Genomic DNA, 17862 nt, shown 5'->3' with positions numbered 1-17862 from the left:
ACATTAATTAAAGAAGGTTTGTTAAAGGGGTTGATGGAGGGGTTGGATGGATTTGGAGATGCATTTTTCATTAACCAGCCCATTTCTGTAATAGGTTTTAAGCAAATATCAGTATTTACCATTTTACTACTTTTGATCTTTCAGCAAGTATTTTCAAATTTCTATGTTCCTGTAAAAAAACATCACCTCTGTCATGTTATTGTGACTAACAGGTTAAGGATCACAGATGGTTCTATATCAAATATTTTTTAAAGTACTATAATTGGTTAATTAAGATAAATATTATTTTCCTTATTTTTTTTTATTCTGCTCCTGGAGAATTGAAACGGTTTCTTCCCTATCCACATCTTATTCTATGGTTCAAATCCAGGCCAGTTTCTCAGATAAAACTTTTAAAGATGCAATAAAATCATATAACCCTACACACTGCTGCAGTTATATACAAATGCTTCATCTGGTCAGTGGTGGGCTCATTTTATGACATTTTTTTTGTACTAGTCAAATAATGTAATTTAGAGTTGCAGACAGACACATTTACTGTGAGTTATGTGCCTTTCCTTTTCACTGACTCTGTGATGTTGAAGCAGTCTTCTGTGAAAGTAGGCCGTCTCCATTTTCATGTTTTTTTTTCTTCCTTTTTTGCTCCGTGCTTTTTTCTTTTCGTCCTTAATTCTTGCATTTCTGTTTTTCAGGATGCTTTTCTTATATTGAACAGATCAAATCTTTTATATATAGCATCTACACTTAGGAGACACTACCCCAAAAGTTAGAATTCACCTTTTCTTTTTAAAATAACTATTTCTGTAGAACCTAAGCTGCTGCTATGATTTTTCTTGAAGCTCCTTTGACAGGTCTTATCTTCTCAGTGTACTCGGCCAGTGGCTCTGGCACTGAAACCTGCTGTAATAAATGCATCATGTATCAGTTTAACGATTTTAACAAGGCAACAATTATGCAATGCCAAACAGTTCATGTTGAATGCTTTTCAACAAAAGTAGTTAGTTTCAATAAATTTGCCTTCTCACATTTACACCATGAATTCCTCCAAGTACCATATCTATTTTTATTTTTCATTTTTGTCCACAGCATTGAATTTTTGTTTTTCGTCAGATACAGTGATGAAAGTGACCAATTTATGAGTTAAGCTGGTATTTTCTCTTGTACAAAGAGTCTCTTGCCATAACATGAAATACCCTAGCTATTGTTTCATCATGCTTAATTAGGAAAAAGAAGTGCATCATTATATTTTAACAAACTGTGTCAGATTTATTAAGTACTGATTGCCAATATAATACTTACCTATTAATATTTTAACCAGTAAAATAATTGTGGTTTATTATGGTTATTCATAATCCGTACCTGCGCCTAATTATGAAGTATAATTTTAGAATATTTAGTAAACAAATATTAAACAAATAAGTATATGAACAAAGGTAAGTATGTGAAATACTTTTCCCGTAATAACCAGAGATATATTAAACCTTAATGGAAGGACAGAACATGTCACGCTGATATATTGTCAGACTTTTCTTGCCATTATGTTGCGATAAAGTGGACAGTAACTGCGATATTTTGGCTGTTTTCAGTGTTATCCAACAATAACGTGATGGGAAAAATGCTTTTTTTTCTTTCTTTTTTTTTCTGTTAGCCGACTTATAAATAGAGTGTTATGGTTCCACTTGAAGGAATTTTTAAACTTGGCTTCATGAAGTGCATTAACTCACAAAAGCTCTCACAATAGACTGTTTCTATTGATATCATTCCTTTATCTATCATGTTACATATGTGTTGGTATAATGCACTCCACTTTTTTAAATTATGTCCTCATCCTCCTCACACATCATTTTTGGTTGCAAGAATGATGCTGCTGTTGTGCACAGCTAAAAGCAAGCTGAGTGTTCTACATCTTTACATCATTGAATAGTGTAAAATAATGCCACACCATATTAAGTTTGGATCTTTTGCATTTCTGCCCTGGCAGACTTCTGGCATGATTATTTCTCTTAAAACTACCAATCTGGCTCCTCTTAAGAATGAACTGTGGCATCCCCTAGCGAACACCAGTAACAGTACGACACATAGAGAATATACCTCTAAACTGACGTTACTATTAAATCAGCTGGAACCAATCTTGATCTGATAAAGAATTATTTAACAATTTGTCTTAAATTATTTATATGTTTGCATCCCTACTTGGTTGCCAACTAGTGTGTTGTTAAACAAAACATTTTCTATGTGCTCTTTAATCGATCATACAGTATACCACATCAGGTAACATTTGTCATTTTTTGCCTAAAAGCAGATATTGCTTTTTATCTGACTTGCTCTTTTGACTAAACTTAGGGTCTTAGCCTTTATATTTTGTTTTGAAAAGATATTTTCTAATTCCCTAACTCCCTCTTATATCTTTAACAGCTGCAGGATATAAATCAGACAAAGTAAGACTGCATCCTTATAAGTCAAGATATCTGGAAAGTTCTGCCTCATCCCCCTTTTTTCAGCCCCCCTTTAAAGCAATATATGGCAGACCCCTAATTTATCCAATATGGCATTCTTCTGCACACTCTTGGCTATGAAAAAAGCACATGGTGTTGGTTCCCCCACCAAGCCCATCTGGCACTTTGATTGAGAGTGGTCATAAAAGTGAAAACATAATTTCATGTGCAGGCTTTTATATTGGGGAGATAAGATGAAAATACATAAGGCTGAATTGTCACTTTGAATTTGTTTTCTAATCAGTCTGATGATTCACAAGCTGTGGTTTGTTGCACCCCTACAAAGTTAAACATTACTGAGACTAGTGCAGGGGGTTTAATTGATGAATGTATGTCCAAAGAAAGTATGGAAATATTTATCAGATTCACAAAAATAACTAAAACAATTTACCTCCCTTTTTAGGTTTTAGATCTTTTTAGATTTTAGTTTTTTTTAGATACTTTAGAATTTGCTTCTAATATTAAAATAAGTTCCTTATTTTTGGCTAAGAGTGAAGAGGTTTACACATAACCCCCTAAAATATGTGTTTTCTTCATGTAAAGATTTAAAAATGGAACATTTATTCAGAGTTGGTTTAATGACATAGATGGGTCAATTCATCAAATTCATTGATGCAAGACAGGTGCAGAAAGGCATTGGTCAAAACACTAAAAGAGCAACCCAACTGCTGGTTGACAGAACAGTCACTTGATAATGCAAAATCAGAGAAACTAACCTGTTTACTGCCTAGGCTGATTAAAAGAAATCCTATAACTGAAATCCATACACATGGATCTTGGGATGCGTATAGCTGTACAAGGTTAACAACAATTAAAAAACCTTCATTGCAAACCTCTTGAAGCTATGGAAAACCAACCTAGGAGCCAATTTCAAGACAGTTTTGCAAATCTCCATCAAATGTGGAATACAGTATACCAAGGAGATCCCCTCTTTTATTTTGCATAGGCCTGAACCTCTCATCTGAATCATCAACAATACCTGCTATGTATACTGACTCAGAAATGGAGCCACTATCTGCCACCTTCTGTACATGGATGACATCAAGCTGTATGCTAAGAGTGAGTTACAGAGACGAACTAAGCCACAGCCACCAATATCTACAGCAGGGACATCAGAATAAGAATCAGACAATTATATTTGGGCTAAAGAAATGTGGCCTTATGGTTGCAAAGAGAGGGAAGGTAGTCCAGGGATTTCACTTCAAAGAAGAGAGAATAGCCGGTCTTGAAGAGAGCTGCAAGTACCTTGGAATCTCACCAACAAACAGAAAGCAACTGCCAAAGAGGCTACAATGAAAGCAGCAACAGCTAAATACCTGAAACAATTAAGAAAAGTTCTGAAAAGTCAGCTCAACACCAAGTACAAGGTTCAGGCACACAACAGCTACGTGTTGTCAGTGACCGGATACCCTGCTGAGGTAGTAAATTGTCCAAAGGAGGAAATGAAGGCCACTGATGATACAACACGAAATATACTCACCATGCATGGTGTATTCCACTCCAAATGCAGTATCCACAGGCTATTCTCTTAGCGAAAAGAAAGAGTGCTCAATGAATATGTTAGGCAATGGACAAATGGACTGAAGAAGAAAGAATACGAGAAAATTAAGAAATTCCAATGGCTCAGGGAAGTACTGGAAAGAGCCTGGATGGTGGCCGTGGTCATCGGTGTACTTGGGTTAGCAACCTGCACACTGGAGAGGTGTCTCCAATAGATATCTGGAGAATCACCGGAGCTCTCAGTGAAAAGTGAACAGCTAAGATAATGCCAAGAACCCTCAACCCTCCAAGCCTCTGGTAAAGGACTTAAGGGCTTCAGATGCAGAGCCACCCACTCTGGCCAGGAGTGCAAGGGAAGAGAGTAGGTTTATAACTGGGTGCATTATTTATTAGATTGTTGTTCTGTTAGAGATATTTAAAAATGTCACAAAGACATCTTCACATACATTTTCTTTGTCATTTTCCTTAGAAAAAAATAAATGCTAAAAGAAAAGATTAAACATTGTTTTAAAACCTCCTAAAAATGAACTGACTTAAATTTGCAACTATTCTTACTTTTGGACAAACATTTCAGTTTGGGAGGAATGCCAATGAGTATTAGCAGCTTATAACATCAGCTTTTCCTTTTAAAGTTGAGTTTAGAACTGTTTTTTGTCATCTTTAAAATATTCATCAATGTCTAAGGAGCCTTATAAATGATTAATAGAGGAAGTGCAACAAGACATTTAGTTTTTTCTGAGGGAACAAAAGTGATTCCCTGCTCTTCCCTCTTACATAGAACATTACTACTCTTTGCTTTCCATTGTCATTCTGTTTATAATTTCTTCCTTTTTTGGGAGAACAGTGCAAAACAACCCCTCATTTTAATGCAGCTAAATTATTCCTTGTTTGGCTTCGACAATATGGGATATTGGAATATTTTGCAAGAATTAATTCCAAGATTAAAAAAAATAAAATGTCAATAAACATAGGTATATTATACAAACATAACTCATAGACCTGAATAGCTATATATTTCTTTAATTGATGTCCGGGAGTAAAATGTTGGTCCTAGAAGAACTACTTTTTTGGGGGCTGTGATTTAGAGCTTGCACATGGTATCATTTGCTTTGTGTTTGGCACATGGCATAAACAATGACCTCCAGTTGTACATTTTCCAGATTGTTCAATCGTTTGTTGTTGTTGAACAGAGTAACTAATGGCCTCCCTGGAACATATCCACGAACACTGCACATCTTTCATTTTTATCTTTTATGAAACTCTTTAAATGCTTTTGAGGAGTCTCATATTCTTTACCCAATTTGGTGATCAAATTGACAGCTTTATAGATGCATAAAATAGATTTACATCATTCACAATTTCAAAATAATTAGAAAGCATTCTTTGTAAAGACAAATGTTTCCAGAATACAACTTTTTTGGATGTAATAATCTGTATGTTATGATATGTGAAAAGAAGCCCATAAAAAATACTTTGAAACACATGAAACAAAGAAAGTCTTTCTTAGCCAAAAAGTTTCTAATCAATAAAAGCTTAAACAATTAAAACTTAATGTCTCCAAAAAAAAAAAATGCTGAGATGAGTTCAATTTTCTGGAAAGGTTGAAGCTCTCACATATTAGGAGCCGGCAGCAAATCAGAGCCATAAACTGCCTCAAGGGTGGCATACTATTCATTTTTTGTGCTGTACGTATGCTGAACTGTCACGCTTACATTTTTTTGTGAATAGTTGGCTCTTTTAGGCTTACAGGCTATAATATTTAAAAAACTGACTTATTTGATTTACAACATTTCATCCCAAACTCATAGCACCTTTTTATCGTCTGCTTGAAACGGTTCCTCATGATAGCAGTGTTTTAACCTTGGCTCATTTTACCTAATGTTTAAAGCATCATTTATTTTATTGCAGCCTATTAAAAAGACTGCAACAAAATTGGTATTAAAAATCTTAACAATGTAATAATCTGGTAGTTATCTAAATCAATAATATACAGAATTTACTACAGGTTAAAAAAAATAAAAAACCGGTTGGACATAAGGACAGACTGCACTCATTTAATTAGTTACAAACAGCTTTGTCTTGTGCAGCTTTTGAATGAGGCTTCAGTGTTCAGTAAACTAAACAATTGTTCCTAACTAAAGGATTCTGATGTTATTACTAAATAATTATTTTTGAGTTTTTGTCCCTCGTTATTCGAGTGGCGCACATTTCCCTTTTGCATCACTAGCCTAATCTGCCTAGTCACTACTGTATTTTCAAATTACATAGTAATATCAAATAACTCACAATTACTTGTTTTAAACATTTTATTTATACAGTACCTGTTCATTCAAAGTAATTTCAGAGTTATTCATTTGGTAATTAAGTATTCTTACCAGGTTCTGACCTGAGTATTGCAATCTTATGACAGAGTTACTGTACCACATGGCCTGCTAGCATGATTTGTAATGATTTTTTATACCTCTCTACCCATCCCATTGGGGAGCAGTGGGCTGCCACCATGGGGATCCCCGGGGAGCAGTGTGGGGTTAAGGGTCTTGCTCAGAGACCCAGAGTGGCAGTCTGTGGGAGTGGGGCTCGAACTCACAACCTCAGGATTCCAAGCTCTATGCCCTAACGACCACCACTCCCCTAAAAATAGATTTTAAATTTATGAAAATGTTATTAAATAAAACCCTTAACTTATAAATGCAATATCTCATTTCAAATTGGAATCTTTCCAGATTAACTGAAACTCGCAAAATAATTTCTACTACACAAAGTACAAGGATAATTCAAAGTGATTTATGTTAAATGAAATAATAAAAAAGTAAAAGCAGAATAAAAGTAAATAAAGATAAAAGCTGGTAGTTAAATAAATGATACAGTTGAACCACAACCTTAAACTAATGATACCTCAGTTATCATTAGTCATTACAGACTGGAGCCTCCATTTTCTAAAATTTTAGAAAAACTCTGATAAGAATTTAGAATAATTTCCAGTCAAACATAATTTAATTGATTTTGGACAGTATGGGTTTAGGTCAAAACTTTGATATTGGTGGCTGTACTAGAAGCAAGGCTTAAACAAAGCATTGGATAACCCTCAAACACTCAACATTGTTTAACAAAACAGAGAAACACAACACCACCTTTCAACTGCATTCAAAGTTATTTATGGGTTAGCAAACTCTCTGCATGTTGGAGTGTTCAGATCAGTTTTCATCATCATGGCTTGTGGTTTTTCTCAGGGCTCTGTATTATGCCCCAAATTGTATAATATACATATAAATTAGATATTCTAGCTATAAAATACATCAAAACTGATATTTGCAGATAGTACTAATATTTTCTATTCTATTGATAATTATAGTAAGCTAATAATTTGTTTACATAAATGTATTTCATGTTTACATGGCTAAATAATATAACTCTCTCCTTCCTTTTGCATTTCATGCTTGGCACTGGCTCAGCTATAAAAGCCTTTCAGAGTTTATCTCAGATACACAATTATACCGGACAGCATCACAATATGTCAGTGAGCAATATAGCACTTAATACATTATTATTAATTAACTATAGCTGTAGGATTGCTATGGAGATGTCAAGGGCTTGCCTTCCAGCAGCCACGGTGTCAAATTGTTATACTATATATGCCAGTATGATGCATTACACCACCAAGACGTGCATTATAGATATACTATGATGATCTGTATATCTTATGGATTCTTAACAGCTTCTTTCTGCAGATGTGGATAATAGTGATTGATGGGAAGAGACTTAGTCTTGTTTTCTTACTTCTTTTCTGTTTCAGATGTTTTTTTTTTCATAAAAGGGATGGAAAGCTTGTTGAATAAGAGATGTTTTGAAAGGTATCCAAGCGGAGGATGAATTTGATCACTTGAGTGGATGTTTGGTTAGCAGACTTTTACATTGTGTGTATTTGGTTTGCCTGCAAGGCCCACAAGGCTGATTTAATTTAGTAACATTTTTGTATACAAGCCTTTAGATTGTTGTTATCGAAGGTTCACTAAGGGGATAAAAACAGAAGGTTTTTTTTTTGCTCTGGTCAATGTCCGTGTCATCATAGTTCTAACAATTCCAAGTTTACATTCATTTGTTGACTCCAGCTGAACAAATGACTCGGAATGAGTTTAGCCTTATGGTTATTCAGCAAATTCTTCAAATCATTCCTCGTTTCTATATTAAGTGACAGGTTTACTCTCATCTACAGGATTATGTCCAAATATCTTGTCTATCTGTCTTTTTAGCAGCCAGATGTCTAAACCTTATTAGACTCCAGCAAAGTGTTAGTAAACTGAAGTAAACAGACATAAATACAGCATAACAGCTCTTTGTAACTTTTCTGTGACTAGATGACTCCCAAACATATTTAAAATCTAAATGCACCCTAGTTACACATGAAATAACCAAACATAGATCTGAAGGAACCCCTGGTTATGAGCTTGATTCTTTTTTTCCATGAAACAGTTTCTCATTTCCAATAGAAATTTGCATTTTTTTTATAGTGGTGCATATTTCTGCATATTATATAATTTTATTGAACTTTCCAAAGACTTACTTAAAATATAACGCTGGTCTCTTTAATTAAGCCTAGAAGAATTACAGTACATATTACTTCATAGAAATTTTTTTTAAAAGGGAGTGTAGCTTTAAATGTTTTTGTAGTTTTATTGTAAAAAAGGAAAATGTCATTCACTGGCCTTCCTCTCCCACTTTATTTCTTACCCATAAACAAGCTGTTAGCACTATTTTCTAACTAAATGTCAATATAATTGTCATGGAGTTATAAAAAAAACAAGTCATATACAATGAAATTTAAAGTTGTCTTCTATTTTTTAGTTTCTTATTCCGTGCCCATTCCTATCAGTTGAGGTTTTTATTGGTCATTGATGAATAGGGAGTCTTAATCATAACACATTAAGTTAAAGAGAACTCCTGGTTCTTGATTTATTGGAGTCAAATTTTTCCTATTTCCTTTACAAGAATTTATTTGGATTTTTTAGAAGATAAATTTAAATCATTCGATTCATGGCGGGTACAATATTATCTGACTGTGGCTACAAATTTATTCTTGGCTAATATTAGGTTTCTTGTAGCAGACAGTTCCTTTTGTTCCTTAAAGGAAAAGCCCGGTCATCAAAGAATAACCAATGAATCATTATTTATAGCTAAAACTAATACGTTTGTGGTAATTTGATAAATTTAGCATTAATCAGTAAAATAGAAAAAAAAAATGTTTCATCACGATTACGTCACAATTCTTTGTGACAAACACCAGATATAGCACTGGGACCTGCTCAACAGCCGATACAGCGTCATGACATCACAAGCCGGTAGGTGGCAGTATTGCTTTTTGACAAACATTGTTGTCTCCGGTAAAGCACATTAAAGAAAATTACTCTCAAAAACACTTATTTATTGAATTGTATGTAATAATTTCATACTTAAAGTACTTTCAGAAGTTTGTATTCTGAATGTGACCCGACCTTTCCTTTAAAAAAAAACGTTGATTTTCAGGAAAACAAAAGCTAAATTTTCTATAACATGTCTTTGACAACATAAATAGTTGTTTTTTTTTACAAGTAAGCCTAACCAATCTCCTTCATCTTGCCATCCTTCTTTAAATTTCTGTTTCTTGTGTGGTCAGAGAGGCAGGCAGACACTTGCCTGAGTTGGTGATATGATCCTGTAGCCTTGTTTCAGTAAAACACTCCTAAAATGATCCTTATTACGGTTTTGAATTCATCCAGCTTTTTTGCTTAAAGTCTCACATCGTCCATATTAATTTATGCATATAGCTTTATGGCTTTTCTGTCCTTCCTCTCTTCTCCTTTCTTATCTCATACATGGGACTTTACTTAATGTATTATTTCAGCTTCTTAGATGTTAATCATCTGCTATCAGTTATTAGTAAAAAACAAAAACTGACTGCTACAGTTGGGTATCATAAAAAAATGTTCCAAGGGTACAAAATAGCAGAAGAAATGTTTTTCAAATACCAAAAAATCCTGATTAACTGTAAACACGATGAATATAACATAATGACAAATAAATTAATAAAACTGATTTCTACTGAATTTTTATTAGTTCTTATCAGTCTAGACTGTGAGTTTAAAGTTGTTTTTTATAACCAGCATAGTTTTTAAATATGGTTAGGAGGCTGTAGTAAAATATATTAGCCACAGGTAGGTATTTTGGTTTAATAAGGAGTTGTAATTGTATATTTCATAAGCTTCAACTTACATCAGAATCAGAAACACAGTCAATAAAAAGTCTATTTTAAACAACTGACCACAAAAATATTGAATTATTTTACATGTGAGATCATTATTATTACCATTTCTTATCATTATCCTGATCTGCAAACATACACACACTTAATCAGTAGATAATGGCTTCAAAGGCTGCACACTCTTATGGCTTAAAGTTTTAGGATAAAAAAGTAATTACAGTATGATACTATCCAAGGGAGATTGGATGATCCCTATAGAATATAATCTCAAAATCAGATTAGTAAGACTATTGGAATTTGCAAGTGAGAGTAAGAGCATGTTAAAAAGAATTCCTTGTACTAATTACTCTGTTGCACATATAAGGTGTGGTTGCGGCGCAAGAGTAGGCTGAGCAATTCATTTCTGAAGGCCTCGGTCTTGGATGCAGTGCCTCTGGTTCGAGTCTCTTCCCATAGAGTTCTCTGCTGCATTTCTTTCCTTTCTCTCCATAGCCTTTTTCCTATCAGACTACTTTCAAATGAACCAGTGTCACAAAATAATTATTAATAAAGGATGACTTGAGTCAGCAACTTTGACCAACTAGGTTTCATGTAGTTAATAATTTCTTGTTTTATATTTTCATATCTATTTATTTTGGGGGGTTTGTTCTAATTTTTTCCAATTTGAACTTCTTTGTTTTGTTCCAGGATCCTGTCGGGGAGACAGTAGGAGTCCATGGTCCACCAGAGGACAGGAAGGAGAAGGTCCCTATTCCTCACCTGAGCCAGATGGTTGTTCTCACAGACAGCGGTACTCTGTATGGACTGGCGCAGAGGGTGGTGGCCACTGAGTCTCTGTAAGCAACAGAACACTACGGCTTAGCAACCATTATATAGTCCGGCTACTATAATGCACCATGTCAGTCATTCCATATGTTCTGTTTACTCCCTCTGTTTCTTTTGTGTGGTTTTTCTCCTTTGACTTTTACAAAAATAATTGTACCACTTTATACCACCCTCCCATAATTGGGTCAAGTATCAGTGGATTTAACTTTGACAAATTGAGAGGACCACAGTATAAAACAAGAGCTCAGTAAAGAAAATCAAGCTCCTACAATAAGCCAATCTTTTAACCTTAATATTTGGATAATAACAAAAGCAAAATAAATAAATTGCAGAAGTGACAGCCTTGTGAGCAAAATATTACAAGGTGTGAAGAAGGCACACTTCTTTTACTCTGTACACCTATGACTCCCAGAACAAGACAGTCCCATCGTCTGGTGAAATACTGGGATGATAAAACACTTAGCGGCATGGTGTGTAAACAGTCATCACAGCAGAGGTGGTGGAAGAGTATAAATACTTACCTGGACAAAACACCTGCACATTAACTCTACCGTTGACGTGACTTTATTTATTTCCAAGGCGAAACCCCTTGAGACGGAACATTAACATCTTTAAACACATAACAGAGGTTATGAAGCGGAAGGAGGATGGGAATTTTTCAAGTCAAAGGGTGCTTTACATTTGAAAGAGAATTTTCCATATATGTAGAGGAAAACTGGATAAAGAATTGTTTTGAATAGTCAGGGTAACTAAGATAAATACACTAAATATAAATAATAACCAGTGAAATTGTCATCTGGAAGATGGAGTGAGCCAAGACAGTTGTTGAAGCAACAAACAATGGTGAGTCCTGTAAAGAAAATGGAGAAAAAAGCTGCACAGACTATTATATACAACATTAATGGGTTGGAGATTAGTAGAGGTAATATTTTGATAAATAATATCAGTGTTATCAAGAATACTCTTTATAGCTGAAGCCATCTACAGTACAAGAAGAGAAGAATTTCCCTCTAAAAACGACGCCCTTCAGCGTTTATGGCAAGATTTTACATATTATAAGGCTGTGGTGGTGATCTCTTCTGCTATTATCTGCATGCGTAACGGTATCAGAATAAATTACTTTAAGAAGCAACAAGGGGATAAAGAAGGCTGGTTCTGTTCAAAGTAAACATCTAGAATCTATGGAAATGATTTTACAAAGAAGAATTCTTCATAAAACGAGAAACGTTATGGACAAATGTGAGAAATATTTTTAGACGCCTGTTGAATAACAAAAGAATGTCCTCAGTCAAAGACTTTTCCAGTTTCGGTGCAAGACTGACCGCTACAGAAGATATAACAAGAAGTATAATAACTCATTGGGAATAAAAAAAAAACATGAGTTACAACATTAATTTCCCTTTGGAATTAATAAAGTTTTTTTTTTCTATTCTTTTAATCCTTTGATCTAAAAAAATGAGGCAGCAAGTCACCTTTGACCACTTGGTCATACATCACATTTTACTGCTAAAGCAGCTTTTCGATTAAAGCAAACTAAGGAGGTGGGAGAAACATTAAAGTAGGAATTAGATGTACGAGCTAAGCTCAGGAAACTGGTCATTTAGGTGTTGTTGAGCCCTCTGGCTGTTGTTCCGGTGTCACATTTCTGCTGGTGTGATCAGATAATGGTGAGACGTGGTGTGCACTACTGCTGCTTCTTTTTCTCCTTGCTATCTAACTGTCTCATCGAGGCAAGCACAAGATGTTCCAGCGGGAAGTAACATAATTTTCTCTATTCTATGAACAGAGAGAAAGTTCACAGAGCTCAATTACATTCTAGCTAGACTCCGGTTAGAAACATCAAGGGTTTTAAATAGTTGTGTGATTATGTTAAGTGGTGTTTCCTCATGGACGGCTTTTCTTAGGTGTATCACTATGAGCTTCATATTTATGCACTTTTTCGCAATAGTTATGTATCATTAAAAATGCAACTATTTTTAAGATAATACATTTAGAAAATTATAAATACCAAGTCTTATGAGAAAGCAGTCGCCACATATTAACAGTCTTTGAACTGCCTAAAATCAAATTGGAGTTGTCTTTGCATTAGCATAGAAACTGCTCTTGAGTGTGTTTGTTCTGCCTCTAATGGAGCTGAACTGTCTGCACAAGAGCAACAGTTCAAACACAGACCATTTGGGTGAGTTAGTTCCTGGGGACAGTTGTTTTTTTCCTCCTGTTTTTTTTCATTCTATGGGAAATCTACTGATCACGCACGGCCAGCAGAGGGTACCTGATGACCCCCTGAAAAGCCTTATTGTGTCTAACTGTGCAGCAGAAGCAGTAAGCTAATCTTTTCTTTCAAATGAAAACTCTAAGGAAAAGAAAGATTGAATACAGTCCTATTGCTGTTATCATAAATTAATCAAATCTTCCACCCTAATCCACTTAGTTAGACTCACATATCTGACTGGTTATCTGGATAAATTATATACATGTTGATTTTTTTTTTTTTCAAACATGAAATATTGGCTTAAGTAATATTTTTGACATTATCAAAAATAAAATATTAATAAAAATAATTGTATATAAAATGTTTTTATGTATTTAAAGGTTATGAATCTTTGTTCTGTGTAAAAATGATTGAGTTCAGGCTTGATCAAAGTATTTACATTTGGAGGAGTTGGTGAAACTTTTTTTAAGAAAAAACATCGAAATAGGCTTTTAATTTAACACAGAATAAAGCACCTACAGTTTTATTGGGGAGGCATGGTTTTATGGCTTTACCTTCTTGCAGTGCCAACACTGGGTGACACATACTGCATTCACATGGCTTATATGTAATTAGAAAGTCTGGATAATCAGCCTTCTAAGGTTCCTTAAAAATGTATAATGTAATGTTATAAAAGTGTTAATGTAGGGGCACAGGTGAAACGCGTGTTTTCCCTTCATGAAGAAACGTTGCATTTCATGAGTATTATTTTACAAATAATTAAGCTTTTGAAAACTTCTTTGGATCACAATAAAAAAAATAAAATCCTCATATTTTCTGGTCCACCTCTATCACTGCAACTTGGGTAATTTATATATTTATATATTCCTCAGATCAAAAAACTCTACTGGCACAGATAATTTTCAACACATCACCTTTAACTACAGCAGTATTGGTGCTACCCACTGACTGCCCCACTATATATATAAAGCCACCATCAAATAATATAAATGTATCGTTGCTTTAGTGAAATGATAAAAGATAGCTATTTTGAGTATGTCTTAAAATAAAAGGGTTTATTTAAGTGCGACATTTTTAGTTATTTTCTCCTCTGACACATCATGATTTAAATTTTCTGTGGGCTCCATCCATGACATCCCCTTGGCGGAGCTGTTACTGCTGTAGACAACTTAATTACTCTTGAGTAGATATGCCGCTCAGCTTGACCTCGCAGATATTTGTGTCTATTTGACAAGGCCCAGCGACAGAGAAAATAATGTTATGCTGCCCTGCAACTTAGGGTCTGTAAAGCAACTGAGTGCTGGTATAATTATTTATTATTGTAACAAATTATTTATTGGATTATTTCAATATGATTTGATTCAATTTGGACACTGAATATTTTAAATACGCAGATGTAATTATTCCATATATTTATGAAGTATTTATGAATGTTTAGCAACCCGATTGTTGTGTCTCATGCTCTTTGATGCACCTGTCATTCATTAGATTTCTGTGAGGCGAAGGAGCTACATTTTTTTTCTTTTCTTCCTCCTGAACTCTTTGCCAAGCTCTTGAGTTTTGGTGCTTGTTGCATGTCCTTGGCTCTGCTCCCTTTATGTTATGTGGACTCAGCCCAATCAAAGTTTTATTCTTAACAAACTTCCTTCTGTTACTCTTGGAGTTAGTAGAAATAGTAATAATTGTAAATACAGATTCAAGGGTAACTGATAAATATCTCAGATCCCATTGGCCTAAATTCACTCTTTGCTTTAGCATTCTTCTCTAAAAATGTACTTTTAAATCCTTCTTTAAAGGTTTGCACCTGTATCTAGAGACAGTTCTTAAGATTTGTCACACAGAAGCCTTTCTAAAAAATAACACTCAGAATAACTGCATTCTGAAACCTCCTCACTCACTGTTGTTCTTAGTATAGAGTTATATTTGTCTTATGTAGCCCAATTAACCAGTTAGATTTCAGTGGTGATCCAGGTTACGACCCAGATTTAACAGTTACGGTAATTTAAGGAACTTTTAGCATAGTAAGAAAGAGAAAATTTTTTTGCTTCATTTTTTTTATTTATTTATTTTTCATTTTAAGTGTTTTTTTGTTTTGTTTTTTGTTTTCTCAAATATCACCAAAACCAGCTTTTCTTTTTTTTTGGTGAGATTAAAAGCGGGCATGGAGCTTTTTAAACATTGGACATGTTTAGCATTTTTCTGTTTGTTACCACAGATTTAAGAAATTGAAGGATGCTTTACAGTTTGTTGCAAAACACAAGAGTTTTTCCAACTGAATGATCTATGGTAATCCATCTATTCTTCCATTTTCCATCACGCTTATCCCAAGCGGGGTCTGTCTCCAGCTGTCTACGGAGCGAGAGGCGGGGTACACCCTGGACAGGACGCCAGTCTATCACAGGGGAACACAGAGACAAACAGAAAAAACAACCATTAATGCACACACTCACACCTAACGAGAGTTTAGAGCAGCCAATTAACCTAACAGTCATGTTTTTTGACTGTTTTTGGAGTACCCGGAGAGAACCCAGGCATGCTCAGGTATAGCGTGTAAACTCCATGCAGAAAGACCCCGGGCTGAGAATTGAACCCAGAACCTTATTGCTACAAGGCAGCAGTGCTACCCACTGTTCCACTGAGCAGCCTCATCTATGATAATATGTAAAATATTTTTGTCTTTTTTAATAGATTTCTTCTCTATATATTTTTGTGACACTTCAGTACATCACACATTTACATATTTGAAATGAAAAAATGATAACAATGACAATCTAATGTGAAGGTTGAACCTGCTGATATTAAAATAACAAAACAGTCAACCAAATGTTTTTGGTTCGCTGACTAACCTCACCCAGGCCCCATCACTTCTAGACCTGTGAAATCAATACATCACTTGAGTGTAACCTTTTCAGACACTGTGAAGTTGACAAAAATAAAGCTACCGTGCCCCAAAAAGATGATAAATATCTCTATAAGTTTGAAAAAGAGAACAAAGCCATTGCTAAGGCTTTGAACATTCACTGAGCTACACTAAAAGCCTTTATATATTTATGTTAAGAAAAACCATACAAGGCTAGAGAACCTTTCCAGGAATGGCCAGTCTGCTTAGTGCTTCGATGCGTTCATGCAGGAGGTTGTAAAAGAAAGAAGAGTCTAAAGGACTGCAGGCCTCAATGGCTTCAGTCAAGGTCAGGGTCGATCATGCAAAAATAAGAAAGGATGAAATTGCTATGATTAGAAAAGGAAGCAAAAAACTGGTATGACCCAGAAGAAACCAAGGCCCTTTCAACCTTTTCAATTTAATCATTTAATCTTGGTCTGATGTAAAAGCCTACTTTAACGTATGAAAGCATTAGTGAGACAAAAAGTGTAAAAGAAGAAACTGTTCAGGTGGTAAATAAGAGTAAAAAATAGTATTTCATAAGCTACTGATAGGCAGTTTTCCAACATATGAGAGTTCTGTAATTTTCATGATAGGTGCATTTCAACTATGCGAGACAAAATGAGAAAAACAGATCCAGGAAATCACATCACAGGATAAACAAACCCAGCAAATTATGCTGGGAAATAAGTATTTGGTCAATAAGAATAATAAGATGCTCCAGTGTTGTTTTTGCCGTCCATCTTGGCTTTAGTCTTAGTTTTTGTCTTCAGGATGAAAACTATTATTCATTTTAGTCACATTTTTGTCCTTACTATATGTGATAGAGTAGTGTTGGTCGACTAGAACTTCTTTTGTCTAGTTTTATGTTACAACTCATAAAATAGATAACCTTTACAATTATGAATAACAAACAGATTATTTACTGGATTGACTGCTCTAACCTATAAACTACCATTGCTGGAGATACCGTGCTGCCGTCATTCATTATTGCTGTTGAACAGAAAACTTTGATTTTTAGAATTCACATAAACTTTTTTTATGAATTCATGCCCTACTTTATACAAAAGTGTCTCAATTCTTTTTGAAAATAGCAGATCTACCTTACCAAATCATATTGGTTAAAATTGCAGACAGACAAGCTAACAAATAAAGAAATGGTTTTAAACATATAAGGTTTCCTTCCCAAAGCAAATACTTCTATGTAAATATAAATACTACTATGTATTACATGCCGATCAATAAATCTTTATTACCTCAAAAAGCATAGAACAAAAATAGTCTTACTTTGGCAATTGTGGCTTTTTTCTAAGAATTTACCCTTGGTTACCGCTGCTCATGGATGATAATATGAAATTGCTGCCGATACTACATACAACACAGTTTTTTGACCTATATTTTTATGATTAAAATATACTTTTTTGGCCTTTACATCGCTTTTAACCAGACGTCATATCCTACTTCTTTGGAAATCATCTGAGACCCCTTCAATTTCTCTGTGGTTTCGCGAAGTAATGTCATTTTTTAGATTGGAAAAGATTGGTCTTATAGCAAAGGGAAACCATAGTAGATTTGATCGGATATGGGGCCCTTTTGTGAATTATTGCAAATCATTGAACATCTTACCATCTAACTAATGTGATTGGACAATCCCCCACCCCACCCCGTTTATATATATATTTTTTTTTTTTTTTTTTTTTTTTTTTTTTTTTTT

General features: G+C 34.5%; 1 protein-coding gene across 2 annotated transcripts in view; it reads left to right on the top strand.

Annotated features, from left to right (window-relative positions):
* vps50 (VPS50 EARP/GARPII complex subunit) overlaps positions 1-17862 on the top strand; it is a 148987-nt gene that overhangs the window by 118133 nt on the left and 12992 nt on the right. For both annotated transcript variants that reach the window (XM_015376513.1, XM_015376512.1), the window contains one exon: positions 10918-11066. In XM_015376513.1, the coding sequence (XP_015231999.1) occupies positions 10918-11066 (149 nt within the window). The remainder of the gene's footprint in view (positions 1-10917; positions 11067-17862) is intronic.

Source organism: Cyprinodon variegatus, unplaced genomic scaffold, assembly GCF_000732505.1.
Source record: "Cyprinodon variegatus isolate N-32 unplaced genomic scaffold, C_variegatus-1.0 Scaffold135, whole genome shotgun sequence".
Lineage (NCBI taxonomy): Eukaryota > Metazoa > Chordata > Actinopteri > Cyprinodontiformes > Cyprinodontidae > Cyprinodon > Cyprinodon variegatus.
This window is presented reverse-complemented; position numbering and strand designations above follow the sequence as displayed.